This window comes from Strix uralensis, chromosome 1 (assembly GCF_047716275.1).
Source record: "Strix uralensis isolate ZFMK-TIS-50842 chromosome 1, bStrUra1, whole genome shotgun sequence".
Taxonomy (NCBI): Eukaryota; Metazoa; Chordata; class Aves; order Strigiformes; family Strigidae; genus Strix; species Strix uralensis.
In genome coordinates, this window is record NC_133972.1 from 102,327,348 (window position 1) to 102,349,129 (window position 21,782).

At 39.6% G+C, this 21,782-nt stretch overlaps 1 protein-coding gene across 3 annotated transcripts in view; it reads right to left on the bottom strand.

Moving 5' to 3' along the window:
- Window positions 1-357: 357 nt before the first annotated feature.
- TMEM245 (transmembrane protein 245) overlaps window positions 358-21,782 on the bottom strand; it is a 94,300-nt gene continuing 72,875 nt past the window's right edge. For all 3 annotated transcript variants that reach the window (XM_074875436.1, XM_074875425.1, XM_074875415.1), the window contains 4 exons: window positions 6,982-7,082; window positions 5,431-5,605; window positions 2,464-2,658; window positions 358-1,465 (listed from right to left, as the gene is read on the bottom strand). In XM_074875436.1, the coding sequence (XP_074731537.1) occupies window positions 1,420-1,465; window positions 2,464-2,658; window positions 5,431-5,605; window positions 6,982-7,082 (517 nt within the window). In that variant the 3' untranslated portion in view covers window positions 358-1,419. The remainder of the gene's footprint in view (window positions 1,466-2,463; window positions 2,659-5,430; window positions 5,606-6,981; window positions 7,083-21,782) is intronic.

Consider the following 21,782-nt stretch of genomic DNA (forward strand, 5'->3'; position numbering starts at 1 on the left):
AACAATAAGTGCAAGGCATGCCTGTATTTTGTATAACTCATTATCAAACTCTAAAATAAATGCAAGAGAAGTTACTAGAAGCTGAAAGGTGGTTCTTTGGTTAAGCATGTGCACCTGCTACTTTGTACCCAGGGCCTCACTGTATTTGTGGAAAAGCTGTTCAAGTATGAAATCTCTACCAAAAAAACCCACTTCCTATTTAGAAAAAGGATCCATTTATAAAGATCCATTATGGCAAAATATTTCAACAATCAATACAAAAGGCCTTAAATGTCACCAAAACTGCAATTTAAGCAAAATTACACATGGAAGAAAAGCACTAGAGGAGTTTGATGCTGTGACCTAGGCAACACACCATTTCAGGAAGTTAAGAACTCAGTTTTATTAAGATTTTATTATTATTAAGATATATCTTACGTCTTATTAAGATATTTGGCCAGAGGCTTACAGGGAAAAAAACACCAAACTAAAATAAACCAAAAACCATCCTCTCTCCCCTTCCTCTTTGGAAATAAATTTGTTCAAAAAATTAACTGAATTCAGCCACACCATTTGAAAACAAACATTAAACAATCCACATTACTGGAAGTAAATGTGACAATCGTACATTACCTCTGCCTGAAAACACTTAAGGCCTTTGATTAAATTGACAAGATGAGTCCACTGGGATGGTGGATAAACAGCAAAATATTATCAGACTTCACTGCAAATGAGGGCAAGATTTAAACTATTTAAATGAGGCCTCCTGTTTCAATATGAGGAAAGTCCACATTTAACAATTTGCATGTCTACTAACTTCAGGAAGATATTAGAAATACCAGTCTTCAACAACATTAAATTTCAGTGCATATAAGAGGATAATATTTAAGTGTTATTATGAGTTACAGGTGATGGTCAAAGCCTCTAAAGAAATACTTCAAGGAGCAGCAAATAATTACATTCTACTTTCATTTAACAATAAGTGGTTTACACCTTTTTTGCCACCAGATTAACTGAGAATAAATATTTTGGAATTAGCTTTCTTTAAAGCTACTACAGTTTAATGAGACAAATAACCCAATAAATAAAAGCCAAGTTAACCATTTCAGCAGATAAGATAATGACTCCAGTGGATGTACCTGTCCTCTTAACTATTCTTTTTACGAAGACAGAAGGTCTTCAGGGTCTTCAGCAAGGCAGCTGAACTGTGTGTTAGTATGCAAACATGGGAAGTATACATTCTTTCCTGAAGAGGCAAAGTGCACAGTAATGTAAGGCCAGCAGATGTTCAAGAAGTGGTTTCTCCAGAACCCAAGCTGTGCTTCCCTGTGAGCTGCTCCTAGGCACAGCTGGAAAGCGACACAAGGCCATGGCTGTTGTGAACTCAAGACAGAAGATAGCGGTTTTCTCATGTTGAATAGGTGCAGCACAGCACCTTCATCACTCTGCAGACATTTTCATCTCCTCAGGACTCTCTCTAGATGACCTGGCGGGTAGGGAGGAAAAAAACCAAACAACAGACTCACTCAAATCTGCTGACTGATTACAAATACCTAGTTTCCTACAAATTGAAGAGGAAACAAACACACAGGCAGATTTTGTGCATACTGTGGGAAGCTCCATCTACGGCATAGACAGAAAGAGTCTACAACAGGTCCAATTAGTGGTTTTTCTCCTAAGTTACCCATATGAAAAATGACAACACTATTCATGTGAATGAAGCTAAGGATTATTTCTGACAAGCACAGAATCCTTTTTAAGATGTATGTATAATGAGCTAACCTATGTAATTGAACAAGACAGTAGAGACATTAAAATGGCTACTGTCATTAATAACTTCACAATGAGATTCCCAACTCTAATTAAGTATTCAGTTAGGAGTTTATTCGTCCTATTCCTTAACTGTACAGTTTAAAGATACATTTCTATATTCCATCTTTGGTAACTTCAATAAAGAGATTAATCAAGACCATACTTCTAACGGAACAATGACATGTAATGTTACCTCATTTTTTAAATTCAAGTACGTTTACATTTTGCATTATTGTACAGTAACACATAGAAATGCAATACTTGCAGGCAGGCCCCTTATCAAGGTCAATGAACACGGACTATTAGATATCCATGAATAATAGTTTTACACAGAAGAAAGGACGTTTAATCATCTCCTAGCATAACAGCAGCATATAAATTATATGATACAAAGGTATCATCAGTGAATTTTCTGGAATAGCCTTCTGTAAGAAGCTGAGACACATTAAATGAACATTTCAAGTTCACAAGTTCCAGTGGGTATTTTACTTTACCATAATTTTTATTTCTAGAATATAGGATAGCTGAATCCTCTCTAAATACTTCAGTATGCACGAAGATATGTATGCACACTCATATATAAAACGCATTCACCCATTCTCTATACCTATGCATAAATACACTGATCCACATAAAACCAGAATGCATAGATGTGAGACATTTATAACTTACCGGTAAATCTGCAATGGCCACGCTGCTTGTGAGGGAGTGGGCACTGAATTTGTTGGACTCACCAACATGGCACTATATATGTTGGAAGCAACCACAAGTATACAAAGTAGAATTGGTCCTATGATGGCTCCTTCCAGTCCCAGGTAATACGCTCCACCAGCTACCGCAAGACCTGTCAGGTAAGGATGACCACCTCTGGAATTATGGCACAAGCAGAATAAAATTAAATTAAGAACAACAAACAATACTATCAATTATGAAATGTGAATTAATCATAACGTTTTATTAACATTAGAAAATTACATAGCTAGCTATAGATACCCGTATTAGTACTATGAACTGCTGTTTGACTGCACAAATATTCCAAGCTGTATCCTGTGCTATATTTGCACAACAGATCAAACAATGTATTGTAGCATATAATGCTGCTAATAATGGTAACAATGGAGTAGCTACTTTATAGACATCTGCTGAAGAATGCCTGAAGGAGTTAACGGGAAAAACATTTCCATTTTGAAAATGGAAAGATGACTGATTACAAAGATTGTTCAGGCTTTATGGTCAAGAAGTTAAATTTTAAGACAACTATAACATGTAGTATGAGTGCCCCTGAGCAAAGCCATTAATTTACACGATGATAGCAACTTGCACTGCATCTTTCAAAGAATAGTTAGCATATATTCCTTAAACAAATAGTCATGTCTTCTCATTTTGTTATAAAACAACCTCTCAGATTGACTGTTTGTTATCATTAGCTTTTAATGTTTTCAGATGAAAAACAAAACCAGATTCTTATGAACATATTAGTATCTACTGGAAAGTCAGGGCCAATGGAGCTTTTGATAAGAGCCATTATGGCAGCAAGTAAGCCATGCTGGTTTTCTTTTCCATGTTTCAGTTCAGGTGCGCAACAAGAATCCTGTCAACAGCATTTACACAAAACCTACTCATCATGCTTAATCTCTATAGCTAAAATAATGATGGCAATATGGAATTATATAAGAAAAGCTACAGTTGACACTTAGCACCCAATTTTCAGGAAGCTGCTCCAAATTCTGCGTGTGATGGAGTAAAAATTAGTCCGTTTAGAGCTCCGGCATTTTCTGCCAGATTTCTACTATGACCTTGACTTCTACTCAACATCGTCAGTCTTTGCCTTCATCACAACTGCGTGTGGAATGAGACCATGAAACATGACCTATTACATCATAGACACCTCAACCATGTCTTACCTAGACCAAATTTAACCTACTGGTAGGGCCAGATTGTTTTTCTGAGGGCACAGACTTGACCTTAAAGTTTTATGTTTCTCCAACAGTAGATACTTGATGCATTTCTAAACCTTTAAAACTTGAAATATTTTTTTTTCCCAGCATTTGTATCAGTTCAAACATTCTTCTGGCTAGTTTCCCAAATTAAACAACAGCTCACCTGATGAAATAGGACTACAATATACATTTAATGCATTTGAAAAACCCTGCATAACCTAATTATAGCTATATCAAATAGATTTAATCTAATCCGCAAGATAACATGATGCTGACTGTTCTATTTAATGGGAATACAATTTTGCGCCACTGTCAGAGAATCTATTCCTGACACATATATTTTCTGGACAGTAAGCAGAGCCTGCATCCCCTACAGTCAAAACATGTATTCTAATAAGTGGAAGAATTACTGTCTGATTAAATAGCTACTAGCCTTAAATTTATCCATGATTTATTGTTGGAAAAAAATGGTAATTTGATTATACTTGACCTGTTAGCTTTAATTCATACAAAATAACTAGTGTCACAGTCTATGAAAATTATTATTAATATTGTGCATATTATCATTAGGTTCTCTCTGTTCAGTGTAATTATATTTAGTGTACAAAAATATTAATTTCTATCTTAATGTCCTTATTCTACATTAACTCTATTATAATAAAAATCAGCACAAATGAGGGACTTGTACCAGCATGTAACTAATTCTGGACCACAAAGTCCTCAATTCCAACAGTTTACTAGGATTGTTTCTGATGATCAAGACTGAAGCAGTAACTAGAGGAGTACAACTTTATATTGTACAAGGTTGTGAATATGTCTTGCACATATGCAACTTGACGGTTCATATCTTTGCCAGCTCTGTTAAACAGTGCTGCTTTATCTTCTAGTCTGAATTGCATGAAGGGATTCACTAGATATTTCAGCAGCAGAAAATGTCAGTGGACGTCTCCGTCACACTCCAGATACAACTGCAAATGTTGACTTTGTCTCCACAGTTTGGAACTTGTTTCTCTGTGTACAAAGCTGAAACCAGGATAGATTTCAAGTTAGTAGGGGCTGCCACACACCTAGCAAGATTTTTCAAGAAATCTGTGCCTAACTCCCACAACGGGAAAAGAGCACTGGCTACTGTCTCAGTAGAAGCCTAGCTCCAGTTTTGCAGTTTCATCTGTCTCAACACACTGAAAGATCAATCCATAATCAATAGATTTTTACACTGGGGTATGGTGACACAACACAAAGCCTGGCTTCAAAAAAAAATCCTCAAAACTCTCACAATCCATCCTGAAAAAAATTAAAGTGTTTTTTTCAGGTCCCTAACTACCTCATGGGTTTCTTGTTTGTTCTGCAGCATCATCTGGCATTAGGTGATGTAAAGAAAAATGTTAGACATCTTTAGTCAGTGATTAGATAAATAGCAGAGGTATTCTTAGAATTACTTTACCAACCAAGACAGCTGATTTTGCTGACTTCAAGATCGAGTTCAAGACCTCTAAAGTGACAAAGTTCACAGAAAAGAGGCCTGGGATAGTAAAGGCACTTAGGCTTGTAAGACTTCTAACCACAAGGTGGTATCACTACACCTATTCCTATGCTTGAAGATACTGTTCTGCATACTTCAGAAAAGTTTAATTAAAGGCATCAATGATCGTTAAGTATTTTTACAATGCTAATGTTAAAAAGTCTTTAATGTACTTACCCTGATATATCTGAATAAATTGCTGTATCTACAAAATAGGTTGGCAAGAGATGAAAAACCAAGAGCAAAATGGCTTTGCATCCCTCTCCTTGCACAAGCCACAAATCTAGGACTGCAGGGATGGCTGCCCAGTACGTCCCCAGAAATGGCACGGCCCCGAGGATTGCTGCTAATGCTAGAGCACACAGAAGCAGAGGTGAGAAAAAGACCAGAGAAACATATTTCACAGATATATTTACAGTTAAATTCTGACACTTTTGCCACACTGGTAGTCCCTCTTTTATCAACTGTTGTAAGTAAGACACTGAAAAAGTGCCACATAAGGCTCTTGGTGTTTTATAGCTGTGGTTTAGGAACAAAAAAAAGAAAATGACATGACTCCCCATACAGAAAAGCTTCAACAACTGTCAGTCATAAAGAGTTACTTCCAAAAGAGGCACCAATTCAGAAAAATTTAAAGTCATATCAACCATGCACATTTCAAACTTTCACATAACTACAAATTAGCATTGTGTGCAAGAAAGCATACAAGCAGAAGTCTCACTGTAACTTACTAGACCTCCTGCAGTCAGCGATAAAATAATGTAGGTAGCACTGTGAGAAACCAGGCCAATATAAAATCCATGACTTACATATTTCTGTGTGCACACATGTACACAGAGGCATATACCCTTCCGATTGTACAAATACCCCTTGTAATCTAAAGTGATGCAGTACTGCTGTCATGCTAATTTAACGCAACAGGAATGAACACAATACAAAAAATAATTACTTTTTTTTCTCTTTTTTGGTCTCATTAGAAAGCAAAAACTTTTAAGATTTTGCATGTAGCTGAAAGAAAGATTACCTTCTAAGTAGGTCTAACGACAACCAATGCCTTTAAGGTAGTTGCACTTTATAATACAGTCATTTCCTACTATATTGGGTTTTGTTGCTTTATAGCTTCCCCCTTTGTTTCCTCATACATGAAGGTACAACATTTTTTTAATTACTATTATTATTATTTTTTTTAGGGGAAGAGAGGCAGAAGAAGAACAGGGTAGAAGATTTTTCAGTGAAAACTCTTCAGCCATTTCCACAGTTAAGATTAAAGAATAACAGAAAAAACAGAGGCAGGTAATAGTCAGGCAACAGTACTGAGAATAAGAAGCATGCCTCTATGATGCATTTTCACGATACCACATTTTCCTGCATTTAGGCACCTTGAGAAATCAGCACCTGTTAACTATAGAAGAAACAAAAGCCAAGGCAGGCAGAATGGAGTTAAAACCTGAAAAGACCTGGACTGCATGGAAGGAAGAAAGAATTACATCTAGCAAAAGAAACAGTCAGGAGAAGTAAAATAGCTGGCAGGGGATGCATTGTGAAAAAAGAAGTTAAGGCTCAGAGGTATGACAGCAGTCAGGGACTTCTCTCCACCCTACCCAGGGCCATTCTCTAAAAATAACCTCAAAACTAATCTTATCACCAATATTTAATCCTACTGATCTTGTACAATAAATAATTATGCAATATTATCTATAAATAAATTATAATTGCTCAAATTCTTACCAGATGGTATGAAGACTATGTTAATCCCAAATATAGTATGAGTCAGCCAAGTGTAGAGTCCATAGAACCCAGCCATTTTGAGGGAAGCATCAAATACGCCTCTAAAACAATCAAAGAAACCCTGTTAAATTTTATTTGCAATAGGATTCTGAAAACTATAAAGATATACACAAGCTGCTCTGAAAAACTGCAAAGCCGTTAGTGCCACAAATAACACAACTCAAAATGTAACACTGAACCTTTTATGCATTTGTTCTCTATGAAAAGAAAAGCATCTATCACACCTGTCATTTAAGGCATTTAAACACAAAACCCCCAGACTGTTCTTTACTGTACAATGGGTTCCAGGTATAAACTCCTTGAAAGAAACTGCTCAAGCATCAGACCACATACTCTATCAAAAATAACCTTTTATCTATGGGAAGCAGTACCATTCCATTTACGAACTACTTTTTCTTTGCCCCTTTCCACTTCTACCTGTTCATTCAGTTTCTTCATCTGCTTACATTTCTGTACCTGCTCATTCTCATCAGACTAAAACCACTGATCTGTGAAGTGAAATAGGCTGCTTAAACTCTTACTTTCCTACATACTTACATGTATTTCTGGATGAAAAGAATTGAGCACCTCATATTCATTACTGGATTTTAGCCTCAATATCTTTATATTCCTAGCTGTTAAGCTGCTTACTAGGTTACATTACTAAAAACCAAATAGAAAGTCTGGCAACCTAATTCAATCCTGTTGAATCTACATCCAACATGCTGGTCACAAACAAAGTTCTCTCTTAAGTGTGACCACAGCTTCACTAGACAGCAAACAGGCACCTAAGTGCTCCATCATTTTTACAGCACTAGCGCACTTACACGTGGAGTATCCTATAGATGAACTGAAAACCTGTGCCTTAGGGCTACAGTCACAAAAATTATACTTTAAAACTGGTGTATCTCACCATGGTATTATGTCAGTTTTTCAACCTTATTTAAGAAAGATGTGAAGTTTCCTGAAAGCACTATTTTAGCTTGGATCTAGAGTAACCAAACTATCCCTGAGTTCCTTTCCTCAGAATAGTCCTAATAGTTACATCATTGCAGAAGTGGTGGCACACACACCCTCTTAGCAAAGATAAATGCAAACTTTGCTGATGTTAACTTCCTATTTTACATGTTATGCTTTTAGTTACACTGCTTCTGTCTTTGCAGTTGTGGGAACTGTGGCAGGTGGGAAGAGAGGACAGGAAGACATGCAAGTGAAATCATGGAGCCAGATGATTAGTGGAAAGGTTTTCATTGCTCTTTGAAGAGGAACATAGTCTGCACAGAAAACGGCCCTTTCTGAAACTAAAGCCTCTACAAGCACAGTTTCTTCCCTCTGTTGAGTCAATAAAGCCTTCTAGAAAATAAATTTTTGCTGCTATTCAACTACTAGGTAGATTCTTCCCTTCTGAATTACCAGCAAGAATTCCAACACTCCCAGTTTTGCTTTTTTGGGCACCATCCTCATCATTATTTCCATGGGCAGTTTCCATGTATTTGCCCTCCTTTCCCACCTACAAGCATGCATAGATTCCCAAATGACTGCTGAATCAAAATGATCTTTTATTTAAAATTCACCCACTGGAAGTTATGAGTTCATAATAAACCTCACACATCAACACTGTTGATCAAAATGTGAGATTCTCTTAACAGATTAACTAGGAACTGTTGTCAGCCATTCTCCCCCCAAAAAGAGAGAAAGGGAAAATACACAAAAAAGCAAGCTTTAAAGAATGACCTGAAATAACAAATCCAACCTTTGGCAGACAAATATTAGTGGTGCATGAAGAAGGGGAAGGAATATTTACAAATATATGGTGGCCTCAGTAAAAAGAGCCTGAATACTTCACAGTTTAGATGAACTTCTATAACATTAAAATGGGAAATCACAGACCAAAATATATAGAATCTACAGATTTTGAAGAGTGAAATACTCATCTGTATTTCAAGAAAAGTAAGCTTCTGGTATAAAAAAAATTATCGAGGAGGGAAGAATACCCCAAAACCCAAAGCCACAGTAAGAATGCTAAATGTGAGTTTGCATTAAAAACTCAAGAAGTTTTCATGCTTCAGCTATTCAAAAGTCTTAATTTTCTGCATTTTCTGTGACATGTAATTCATGTCTGCTCTTTCTGAGGATATCAAAGGAGCATAATATTTTTGTAACAAGAACCTGTGTATTAATTGACACTGATTCTGTCAACCATTAAGTATAAACGTCATATAAAAATGGGGGGAAATAGTCAATCTATCAACATTTTACTTAAGGATACCTTACAAAAACAGAGGGCCAAATACCACTTAATCCATATGCACAAGTTATCTGTGGTTGGTTGGATTTTAAGAATTCAGAACATGAACAATTACAACAGGGTCTTTGGCAATGGAAGCCTCCAGACAGCTAGAGAGATGAAGTGTCATCTGTACTGCAATGATCACAAGGGCACAACAAAAAAACCCATCACTTCTCCTGGTTGCACTAAAGATACATTTGTTCCCACTAAACTCATACTTTTTTCTCAGCCTTGTTAGTCTCTTAAATCTTAGACCTGAAATCCACTATATGCACTATTTGCACTATAAAGAAGGTATCTCACAATTTCTGAAACTCTTCACTGGTGACACAAAGTTTTCAGCTCTTTTTAATGAAATTTGCCAGGTCCTTCCAACCCCAACATATCCAGAACAATTTTTTAGAAGGAAGCATTAAATCCAAATATTTAATAGTACCTATGCAAACCCAGATTTCCACATGCTATAATTAAATCTTCAAGTAAATCTTTTTCCTATCAATCAAGCAGGAACTATGACACAAATAAATCTCAGATGTTAAATATATTTTAAAACTGTTCTTAAGATATCACTTTATCTTTCCCATAAAGATGTTTTCTGTACCATAGTAAAATTAACAAGGTCTTAACAACTTCTGTAAGTATGTCCCAAAACTACATTTCAGTATACAGGAAGCAAGGCAGGCCTCTGGCTTGAGGCAGGTATCTGAAGTATCAACTTCACTTGAAATTAAAATATCCATCTACAACTACAGAAAAGACTTTTTAAATAAGCAGTCATTTTAGATTTTCCCACAGAGACTACAAAAGAAGGGAAGACAATCTTATTACAGTAACCAAAAGAAAGACAACAACCCAGGAAAATTATTCCAACAGACAGAGTTTATTGCTTTGAATTTAACTATGTTAGGCTGTAACTGCAAAACTGTTTCTCATTCATAAGCACCCAAAACTGCCATTCCAATTTACACAGTTTTCACATTTCAGTTCAGACAAGCATAATTTTTATACTCAGATTAATTTTATTCAAATTTAAACTCAAGTTCTGCCATGTCTTTTGCTGATGCAGCTTGTAAGAAAACTTTACACTGTTAAGTCCATTACTCATTGTAAGTGCGCTAGTAGAATAACAGAAAAGTTATCATGGACCAACAGGCATGTCCTGGTCTGATGTCATTCTGCAAGTTGATACAGTAATATTTCACAGAATCACAGAATTGTCTAGGTTGGAAAAGACCTTGAAGATCATCCAGTCCAACCATCAACCTAACATTAACAGTTCACAACTACACCATATCCCTCAGCACTAAGTCGACCCTACTCTTAAACACCTCCAGGGATGGGGATAGCATATACCTCTAAAAGACTGTAGAACAGTACAGCATCTCTCCTTGCATTTACCACACACAACTAATAAGCTGAAAGGAGAAGGCATCACACTGTACTGAGAAGCTGTGAGGTGCCAGTAGTCAAGCAGGAAGCAAGATGAGGCTATACCTAATTTCATTCTCCTCTCCCTCTCCTTCCTTTGTGTCTGCCTCAGCTAGTCAGAAAAAAGCACAGGGGATCCTACTTTGTGGCGAGTGTGGCCCTGAAGAACTCTAAAGTCTCTGGACTCATGTTTGTTACTTCTGTCAGAAAAACTAAGAATCATATCTTAAAACTCTCTAGAAGTTCGTATCCATTTGACTTCATTGTTAAGGCAGCTCAAATAATGCCAAAACCACTAACCAGAATCTTCATCAACAGTATGCTTCAGCTATTCTGCATCTGTGATAACAGATCTTAAAGATGATGCACTATGACAGTGCAAACGCTGAATGAATTTATTACCATCTCTATAATGCAGACCTTCCTGGTGAAATTATGACAGTAAATTAATTTCATCTCTTAATACGTTATTGGCATACATACAGCTTCCTTTTATATACAAGAGTAATTGTATGTTTCAGAAATCAGAAAATCCAATTGCTGCTCATGTCTCACTTCGGCACTGTATCTGGATGAACCACTTTACCTGCAAGAGCTGTCATCTGCAATGTGTAATTTATGAGCACTTCATGGCAATATGGGGTAAGGCATACTTAGACATACATATTCCATTTTACTGAGCTTTGAAAAGCATGTAAAATTAAAAAAAAAAAGTCAGAGGACATGGGTCATACTTCACACTATTCAGATTAAAAATGAAGAAAACTTCTGTCAAATTGTCAAATGTTTCTGCATAGCTAACCTAAATATTTTTTTGCTAAAGTTCTTTCTACTTCACTGAAAAGTCAGGGAATTTGCTTGTAGACTTCACAAGGGAAAGTGCCACCTTTTCGTTTTATGGGTTTTGTGGGGTTTAGTGGATTTTTTTTTTTTTCTTTTACTGATTTGCCATTAAAAGTCTACAGCTTCCCCTTTGCTTCTGCTGAAGTTTACATTAAATGTATGTCTACCTGAATTCAGGTTCGCTTCGCAGAGCCTGCAGGTAAGGTCTGTTCACCATTAGTGACATGGTGAAATTTCAAAAATTTCAACCTAACGCTGCAACAACCTCAGTTGAAAGGAAAGAGGCTGAAAAGTGAAGACTCCTGAGATGCGGAACATACCTCAAGCTTCAATTCAGAGCATTCATTTTTTGACCTCAGAGTTAATTTGAGAGCTCTCTGTTCCCAGAGCACTGGAGAAAAGAGCATATGGGCTGAAATGATGAGAACTAGAGTTTCCAGAAAGATTAGAGTAAGCATATGATAAGTTCAGAAGAGAGATTTTCTGGTTACTATGCTAAATTTATAATGAAGGCATACTGACCCTGGCTGCTGAATGGGCATAAGAATAAAAACCAGACAAAAGCGGTATTTGTCTTTGGAAACGTTTGCAAGAATTAGCATTTCCCTAAATACCTTACAAAACACTTTACGAGCCATACAGTGGTTTACAATCCAATTAAAATGCAAGTTTGATAACAGGAACACCCTAAGCCAAAAATACTATTAGAAAAAGATAATTTCACTCTTTCGTCATCTTCTTTCCACCACTGATGTTTGGTATTTTCCCATACTCTCTTAAGTAGACGTTACAAGGATTGTACCGTATCTTTGTTGCAAAATTGTCCTGTATAGAGAGCTGACATTCAAAATGATGATTTAAGGAACTCCAGCTACTCAATTTCTTTTGAGAACACAACCTTTGCATCTTCAAAGTAGAGAGGGTTCAAGGTATAAAGGCAAATGCAATGCATTCCAAACTTAACAGCACAGTTTCACAATTCATTTCAAATCAGGTTAATTCAGGACTGCCACAAGAGCAGAGCCCCTTCCATTCATCTGTTCTCAAGTATTCGTTTCTGCCCCAGACCACCTTTCCTCCGTCTAATGCCAACACAGTCTCTTTTATGACAGTTTTTGCAATGAATTGAGCTAATAATTATTTTTTTGCTGGGTTAGTTTTAACTAACTAGCTCAGCTCTCTACTCCTTATCCAACTCATAGAGCAGTGGCATAAATCTCTGCGTTCCCACCAGGAAAGAAGCCAACACATTCGCAGCTGGAGGGCAGGAAAACTTCTTTGCACAATAGTGTTGTCTTATCCCAGCTGAAACTAACAGCCGCTGTCACCATCACTTCAAAACCAAGTACCTCATTTTCTTCCTTCAGACACCACCACGATCTGTTGCAAAAGACAAACTACCACTGAAAATCAAAGAACAGACATTATCTCAAAAACGAGTGAAGTATTCTTCTACAATAATCCCCCAAATTTCAAGTGATCAGTGGGAGAACACTGAAGAATGAAATGATTCAAAGAAGTCCTTTTGAAAAAAAAAAAACTCTTAAGCTGTTCTTTTAGGAATATAAAAGACCCTCATTATTTTTCAAATTACACATGAAAATAAGCAAAGAGCATTAAAATATATTCCAGCTATGAATAAAGCAGAAATGGCAGTGTTTCTTGACAGAGTAAGATCATCTCAGAACAATATAAATATGCAAATGATTTTCAGAGACAACTCTATGACAAGATTTCAACAGTTTTGCTGTTGAAATTAATTTCTCCTTAGGAATGATCCAACTGAACAAAGAGAGCTAACAGCCTCAACGTATGGAGGCTAGTAATGACACTAATCAGATAAAGTGATATAGTCTTGAACAAAGCATAGGTCCTTGAGACGGTGTAACTGATGCAAATATTGCACCTCTCAAAGCTGGACAGGGCTCCCGTAACTTTTAAACAGTGGCAACTAGTCCAAAGGACACAGCAGCAAACAGACTCTCTTCTCTAACAGAGAAACATCTACATTCTCTGAAAAAGAACAATTAACATGTAATCCAACTTCTAAGAAATTCTACATCTGATTATTTCTTTGCAATATTTTCATAGTTGTAATATTCATAATTATTTGGGCTGGTTTAGTCACATATACCACATAAACTTACAAATATTCTTCTGAGAAGCACATTTGAAAGCATTAGCTATTTCTGAATGAAATAATTCTAACATTTCCACATTTTTATCATGAGCAGACCACGATGCTTACTAATTGCAACCACTAACTATTCTTAAAATGGATCTTGGAACATAACATATAAAAAGCCAAACTAGTTCAGACCAAAGGTCTGTCTAGCCAGCATTCTACCTCCGGTAGAGGCCAGAAGCAGACACTAAAGTAAAAAAAGAAATAGGACAAACATATTTAACAATCCCCCTGAACATTCTTCCAGTCTCTATTTCCACCTCAGGGGACATCATGAACCTGATGCAGGCTGTCTATTTAGTAATCCTCAATTAATATCTATTCTCAGCCCTGTCCAATCCTGCAAGTTGCTCCAACTCCAACATTCTTTGGCAAGACCTTCCCCACGTCTACTGCCTGTCACATGAACCAACATACCTTCCTTATTTTTGGAAGCTGCCTGCTTGCCTTTTGATGATCCCAAGATTTTATGTTGGAAGAGACCATGAGCAGTCCAATCCCAGTCATCCTTTTCACCCTGGTTCTGATTTTGCAAACCTCAATTGTGTAACATCCTTTTTCCAGGCTGAAGAGTCCAAACCAGCTCAGTCATTCCTTATACAGAAACTGATGCATACTTTCATTCCTTGAATCAGTCTTGTTGCCCTCCTAGCTTTCCAAGATGAAGGAACCAGAACAGCACACAGTAATTCAGGGTATAGGCAAACCATAGATTCAATGGGAGTAATATTCTGCATTTCTATTGTCTATGTCTGTTGTAACAAAACTCAATGTTTGATATGCTTGGCAGATGTCTAAGTATTACCAAGCACTGAGCTAGCATGCCTACCTGAAAATATAGCTCCCAAGTGGTAACAGTCAGCAGAGAAGCCATCAGTTTATGCATGAAGGTAGGACCGCATGCATCACCTTCATCTACACTACATTTCATCAGTCATTTTATTCCCCAGACACTGCTGTCTTCTGAGTTTGTCTAGAATCCTGCTGCAATTCCACAATGAGTCCTCATCCTTACTAGCTCAAATAGTTTTACACCATCAGTGAGGTATCCCTCTCTACTTCTTTCCCAGGACAATTATGAGTAGATGGGATAGTAGAGGTCCCCACCTCAACACCATCATTTACTCCTGCCCCCCGTTTCTTGTCTTTTTAACTGATTAATTATCCATGCACAAACCTTCTCTATTATCTCATCACTACTTAATTTCCTTGAGAGTCTTTGGAAAAAGCCTTTATGAAACTTCAGCAGAACACAGCAGCCAGATCAACTTATTAACGGTCTTGCTTGCTGACCACTTCAAAAAACATGAGGAGTAAGGCAGAACTCCTCTCTGTGAAAACTCCACTGATTCTCTACAACTAAATCATATCCACCAGGTGCTGGTGTGTCCCTAACTAAGTAGTTCCTACTAAGCTGCACAATACTGATGTCCAGTGCGTACTTACTGCGTTCCCTGGAACACTTTGGGTTTTTAAATTTTATTTTGCCCTTGAGTTTTCTTTGGCGAATTAATATCATCCACTCTCAGCAATTTGCTATTGCTCATTTTGTCTGTTTCTTCTACAACCTCTTCTACAGTCACTGTAATTTGAGAGATTCTGCTGCAGCTCACCCATAAGGAAGGTTTTAGCATGTGACTCCCTCCACTTACCTTCACTGCAACAAACAATACAGCATCAATTTTCCTCCTCCCTGCAACAGCCTGCAGCAGCCTTGTTGCTGAGTAGTCCTTGTCATCCCTCAGCCCCCCTGAGTGCTCCTTGCTCCTGCTGCATATGAAAAATGGTATTTTGGCTTAATAGCATTTTGTAGAAGAAAGGGCTCAAAAAAATTAATTTCTGACAATCACTGATTAAGACTAAACTGTGATCCATGAAAGCTTTGCTTGTGTTTGTTTCCCAAGGACTCCTCAACTGTTTTCCTAGGCTTCTTTGTCTGTTTAGACAAAAGTAAAATGCTCCCTATATAACTCACTGACAGCAGACTCAAGGCCTTCAGTGGACACTTGGGCAACTCCTAGAATGGGCAAACTAAGATAAGGGGGACTTGAACAGAAGGATAGAGAGATCCCATCTAGGGAGAACAATTTTGCTAATTTAGGAAGAAGACACCTAGACTTTACTTCACAGCGCATGCTCTGGAAAGAAGGCCAACTAGCAGAACACTGTGAAGAAGGCTACTTACTTCTTCCCTCAACCACTGAAGATCCTCACTCTATTTTTACTACGCATGCTCGGACTATGTAAATGAATTCCAGGAACTCATTATCATAAGACACCCCTTTCCAGGAAATCTAATGAATATGTATGATTTGTGTGTATGTAAACTGATGTCCCTTGTTAGTTCTTGGGAGCGCTTATGGTGGAGAATCCCCAGGGCAACCCCAGCGCTGCTAATAAAGAATAAATACCTGCTTAACAGTAAAAAAAAAACTTTACTGTTGAGTCAATTTCTTTCTTTCATGGAGCTTTGAGCATATGAATCAAACCCTCCCACCCCCCGCCTCCTTTAGGCCTATTTCTATCTGCCAAAGTTTATGATCCTTTTGTTTTCTTTATCTAGCTAAAAAACTTCAGCTTTTTAAAGGACAGTTTCTCACTTCCTTGGCCTCTGTTACTTTGCTGTTCAGCTATGCAGTCAGTCTTCCCTTTAGCCTTACTCAAGCCTTTCTTAGCTGTTAGCGTGCAGTGGCACTGTACATTGGACATTCATTCTCCACACCACTTGTAAGGATGTAATTCTTTTAGGTCCCCATTTTAGCTTAAAAAGTTCACGAACAAGAGCAACAGCTAGCTGGACTCAATAAAGCTTGAGATCCATTGCAGTCCTATATTAAGAAACTCCCAGTCTGTTCAGATTATTACTATTATAAATTTATGAATCCAAGCATAGAGAAGAGGGCATTTTGATCGCTTATGCGGGTGGAGAGAATAATGGATTGACCTTATAATTTGACCTAATATGACAAAAAAGCAAAAAGTGAAAGCTGTGATGTAAAATCTTTGAAACGTCAGGAAATCCTGAAGTTTTGTATCAGGCTTCATGCTGTCTTCTTACATTACAATAAATCTGCACTTTTAAACAGCAAAAATCTAACCAAGTTTATAATAATATAGACTGCAACCTTAAATACACACATAAAACATTATTAGATATGCAAGCATAGAATCCTTCAATATGTTACACTAAAAATAATTCTCATATCCCTTTATTCTTAGAAGTGCCTGACAGAAGATCTCTTCCCTATAAATGTAATAATTCTTTCCGCAATGCTTGTCCTTCCACCCCTCCCAGTTATCTACTAGGCCTGCCTTAGAAGCAAAGAGAACTACCCGGCTGAGCTGAATCCCAGATGCAAGTAAGTGTAACTGTTTTAACTGCTACAGTCTGTGATGTCACAGACCAACTAAATTTAATTCAAATAAAGACAAGCTCTGACATACAAATAACTGTTTAAAAAAGCTGGTGTTGTAGAAAAAGCAGAGTATATACATAATTGCATAAGTGCAATATGTAATTAAAGGACTAGGATCTAAGATGCTAAGGTGCAAATCTGCTTATGCGTTAAAATGTGTGCAAGCACACACACGCACACTAACTCACATCCTCTATGTGTTACAGATCCCTTCAGTCTTAAACAAACTGGACGGTCACAGAATTACAGTCTACAAAAGTGCACTAAGAGAAACTGCTGTTAGAACATACAGAATGTGCCATCTGGAATATGAAAGAAGCAAATGGCAGAATACTGGCAGTGCCTGATAGAAAACAAGGAAGCCTCCAATAACCCATCAATGTGTTAGAAAATGCGCTCTACCAGTTTGCATGGCACAGAGAACAGAACTGTTTGTTTCAGCATCACATTATGTACTTGCATAATCTCGTGAATTAGGGATAGTCAACTGCAAAATTCCTACAGACTTTGTGGCATGCTTGACCCAAACCATGTGTGTACAGTCATGAACATTTTTTCATAGTTTCAGGTAAATTTGGAAAAAGAGTAAAGATTAAGCATGAGCAAACCAATTGTTTTCTGAAATTTTCTTTCAATATCTGTTTTTCTTTGAATTATTCTTTGAATAACTTCTTAAAATCATGTGTATGTAAAGCAATATATAGAAAGCTGTGTTTATGAAGAACAAGGAATTTCGATACAAAAGAAAAAGGAAATACAGGTGAAGATAATCTTTTTTTTTTTTTTTTTTTTTTTTTTTTTCATCTAGGAGAATATTTAAGACTAAAATAGTGGTAGGAGCACATCACGTGGTTATTGCTATGAAAACAATCAGCCGATAAATACTACTGGCTATCCCACTAGGATAACCTGGTTACAGTTACTGTCAGTTTCGTTCTGCAAACGTACTGAAACAATTGCAGCATCTCTTCTAGAGTTATAGACTACATTCTACTTTTTTTTCAGTAACTCAACTGAAGCTTCCCTTTCCTCCATGTCATTTAAAAAAAAGTATCTGTTATTCCCAGTTTTAGACTAGGAAATTATTTAATTAAGACAGACTCCTTTTCAGTTCTATTCCCATCTTGTAACATATACCATAAGTAGAACTTATAAAATGTTAGATGCATTCCTGTGACAAAAGAGATTTCTGCAAGAGATACTCCTGCTACTAAAGAACATATGTTGCATGCAAAAAATCAGTCAAAACAAAATCGGTTAACAGTTATCTTTGAAAAACTAATCTAGAAGACATTATTAATGTTGCAGTAAAACAAACAAGACCACAGGTTTTGCTTTGCCTAAGCATTAGTTTTACATGCTGGAAGATTATTGTTTTCTGTGGGAATCGTATCACCGTCTCATTTTCTCCATCATTATTGTCAGGATGCCACAGCAAACCAGCTAGATGCTTGAACAGCTGAGCTTCTTTCTTTCTTTCTTTGCATGGTAGCTCGTTTCAGATCTCTTTAAATGTTAGTAAATAGAAGCTGAAAAACCAGTAAGAACCTATCGCAGCCATTAAGGCACTGTAGGTTTTCTTCCTATCAAATCTCTCTTTGACTTTCTCGCAAATTTCAGTTAAGGATATGATTGCTGTTTCCTCTTTGGAGACATCTAGTATTTTAAGTAACTTGTAACCAATGAAAAATCTGATCAAATTGGAGGCGTACGTGGCAAATGAAGAAAATGAAGCAAATAATGATAACCCTTCTCAAACGGAAAACAAGCAATACTCATCTTCCTGGCATTACAGAAAAGACTTCCACTAACGTGTTTCAAGGCATCGCTCAAACTACTGATCTGGGTTTAAGACCATTTCACAACGTAATTAGGCCCCACCAAAACTGAAAGCTGCAGTAACTTTAAGCCACAGCCATACCCGTGTGCATGCACTCGTGTGAAAGTATCGCACACACTAAATTGCACTGAGGCCGTGACAACGTGCAACTTAGTAATGTGCAATATCTCCACCAGAGCAAGCAGAATGGGAGCTTCAGGGAAGAAGGGTATGGTGCATTCAGGAAGAGAACGACATGCTGCTCAGGGAAAGGTAAATGGTTCAGGCAAAGGTGTGCATGCTACTACTTTGGAGAACTGTGAACTGGAGAATTACTGCTTCATCCATTCAGGGGAAAAAGAAAAATCCTCCCCAGGAGAAGCATAGAAAGGCTGAATTACACTTCCCGGCTGAGAAGCTCGGCCCTGAGCAAAGGCGTTCTTTGCATCTCTCCCTCTCCTCTGGGTGTCTAAGGTCTTAGAAGACCAAGAGCGTCTTGAAGATGAAGCCAGGCATTCCATGGCAGTGCACTCCATGGCAGTGCACAAAGAGTAGCAACAGATCGTGCAAAGACATTAGAGAGACAGCTGTTGCTTTGGAAAAGCAGAAGACTGCGCTTCTGCCAGGAAGAAGTGCTGCACTTCATCCTTAAGGTCCCTTCTAGCTACTTTATTAGGTGTTCTTTTCAAGACTGGCCAATAAACCATTAAACCCCAAACAGTGGAACAACCACCAAAACCCCCCAATAAACACGCCTCCTCTCTTATTTGGCACTTCGGCAACATCATCTGGGCTCCTCTGTGCCCTCCTGGTCTCCACAGTCCAGGAAAGATTTGTTGTGAGCCCAGGCCAAAGCCTTTGAGATGGGGAGGGGGGTACAAGGGCAGGCAAAGGGAGCTTCCTCTGGTCTGCATCAAGAAGAGAAGGAAGGCTCAGGGGTGGACCTGGCTGGTGACTACAGCTGAACGAGCGGCACTAGGCCTAGGAGAAATCCCAGCTAGGTGAAAGGAAGACTGTCACCATGAAGCTGCTCAGACATGGCGCAGAGGCCCCGAGGGGCTGTGGAGCCTCCGTCCTTGAGCATATCTAAACACGGCTGAACAAAGACGCAAGCAACGGGATGCAACTGGAGCTGCTCTGAGCAGGAGCTTGGACTAGAGACCTCCAAGTGTCTCTCCCAACCTTTGTGATTCTGCGGGTCTTTGAACGTAACCTGTCCTGCCTTCCCCAAGGTCCTCCCTCAGTGGCCTCCGGCAGGCTCCTTGCACTGTGCTGGCACAGCGGCTCAAAGGACACCAGGCCCTCTCCTCCCCTTCTCCTTCAGAGCTCTGTGTACGCGAAATGGCACCTCTCCACGCTCCAGGGCAGAGCCAGGGGAGAGGGAAGAAGAGTCCACGCAGCAAGCAGTTGGCAATCAGCAGTTCTTTACAGAGAGCTGTCAGACCTTGCGCAGGCCGGCTGCACCTCCCTTCCCCGCCGGCGGGATGTCTGGATGATTTGCCCCCTCTCAGCCACTGCCAAGCACAGGAGGCTGTGCCACTTCCAGGGCATTGGTTCGGTGGAGAGTTGCTGAGGACCCGCGAGCCTCCTGGAACATGGTTGCCACCATCTCGTTGAGGGGAACCCAGGCACGGAATGAGGAGGGGGCTGGAGCCCAGGGCTTACGAGCGGAGGTGGAGGGCAGTCCCTGTGCCCAAGGGGCAGCCTTTCTCTTGGGCGAGCACCATGGCAGGCGGGAGTGAGCCTCAGGCAGGGGACCCTCAGCCGCTGCGACCCTCCTCCTCCCACATTTGGGCATCTCGCAGACCACAGGCCCACCACGCTCAAACGTGCCACAGTTGGACACACCCATTGGCCACAGTCACAGTCGCTATCACAATGGCCTGCTGATGTCACAATCCACCTCACAGCCTTTTGTTCCGGCCCTATAAAACCAGGGACCCTGCAGCTGGCCCACAGATTGCCGAGCCTCCAGGCCCTCAGCAGTCAAGCATAGCTGGACGGAAGAGGAGACGGAGCAGCGAGGCGGGTGGCTGCTCACCTTCGTGTGGGACAGCACAGAGACCATTCCCACCAGAGGCAAAGAGCAAGACACCTCCCAGGAGCCTGAAAAAGGAGGCCAAGCAGCGGAGGAGGACGAACATCAGACCTCGTGCCACGGGCGTGAATGACCGCACTCCTCGGACTGACCGCAAGAGGCACCCGGCTGCATACCGACGGGAGAAGGGCCCGGAGCCCAAGCGTGTCTGCCTGCGAGGGAGCAGCCGGAGCGGCGAGGCGGGTGGCTGCCCACGTTCGCGTGGGACAGCACACAGACCATTCCCACCACCGACAAAGAGCAAGATACCTCCCAGGAGCCTGAATCAGGAGGCCAAGCAGCGGAGGAGGACGAACATCAGCCCTCGTGCCATGGGCGTGAATGACCGCACTCCTCGGACTGACCGCAAGAGGCACCTGGCTGCAGACCGACAGGAGAACGACCCGGAGCCCAAGCGTGTCTGCCTGCGAGGGAGCAGCTGGAGCGGCAAGGCGGGTGGCTGCCCACCTTTGTCAGTGACAGCAGAGAGAAGGTTACCGCCACCACCAAAGAGGAAGGCACGTCCCAGGAGGCTGAGGGAGGACAGTCAGAAGAGGAAGAGGAGGATGAGGCACAACACTACCCCTCGTGACATGAGAACCACTGACCGCTCTCATGCAAGCAGCGTTGTCCAGCACACAGCTGTGGACACACAGCGGAACAGCGTGGGGCCCCACCATGGCTGTCTGCTGAAACATGCTGTG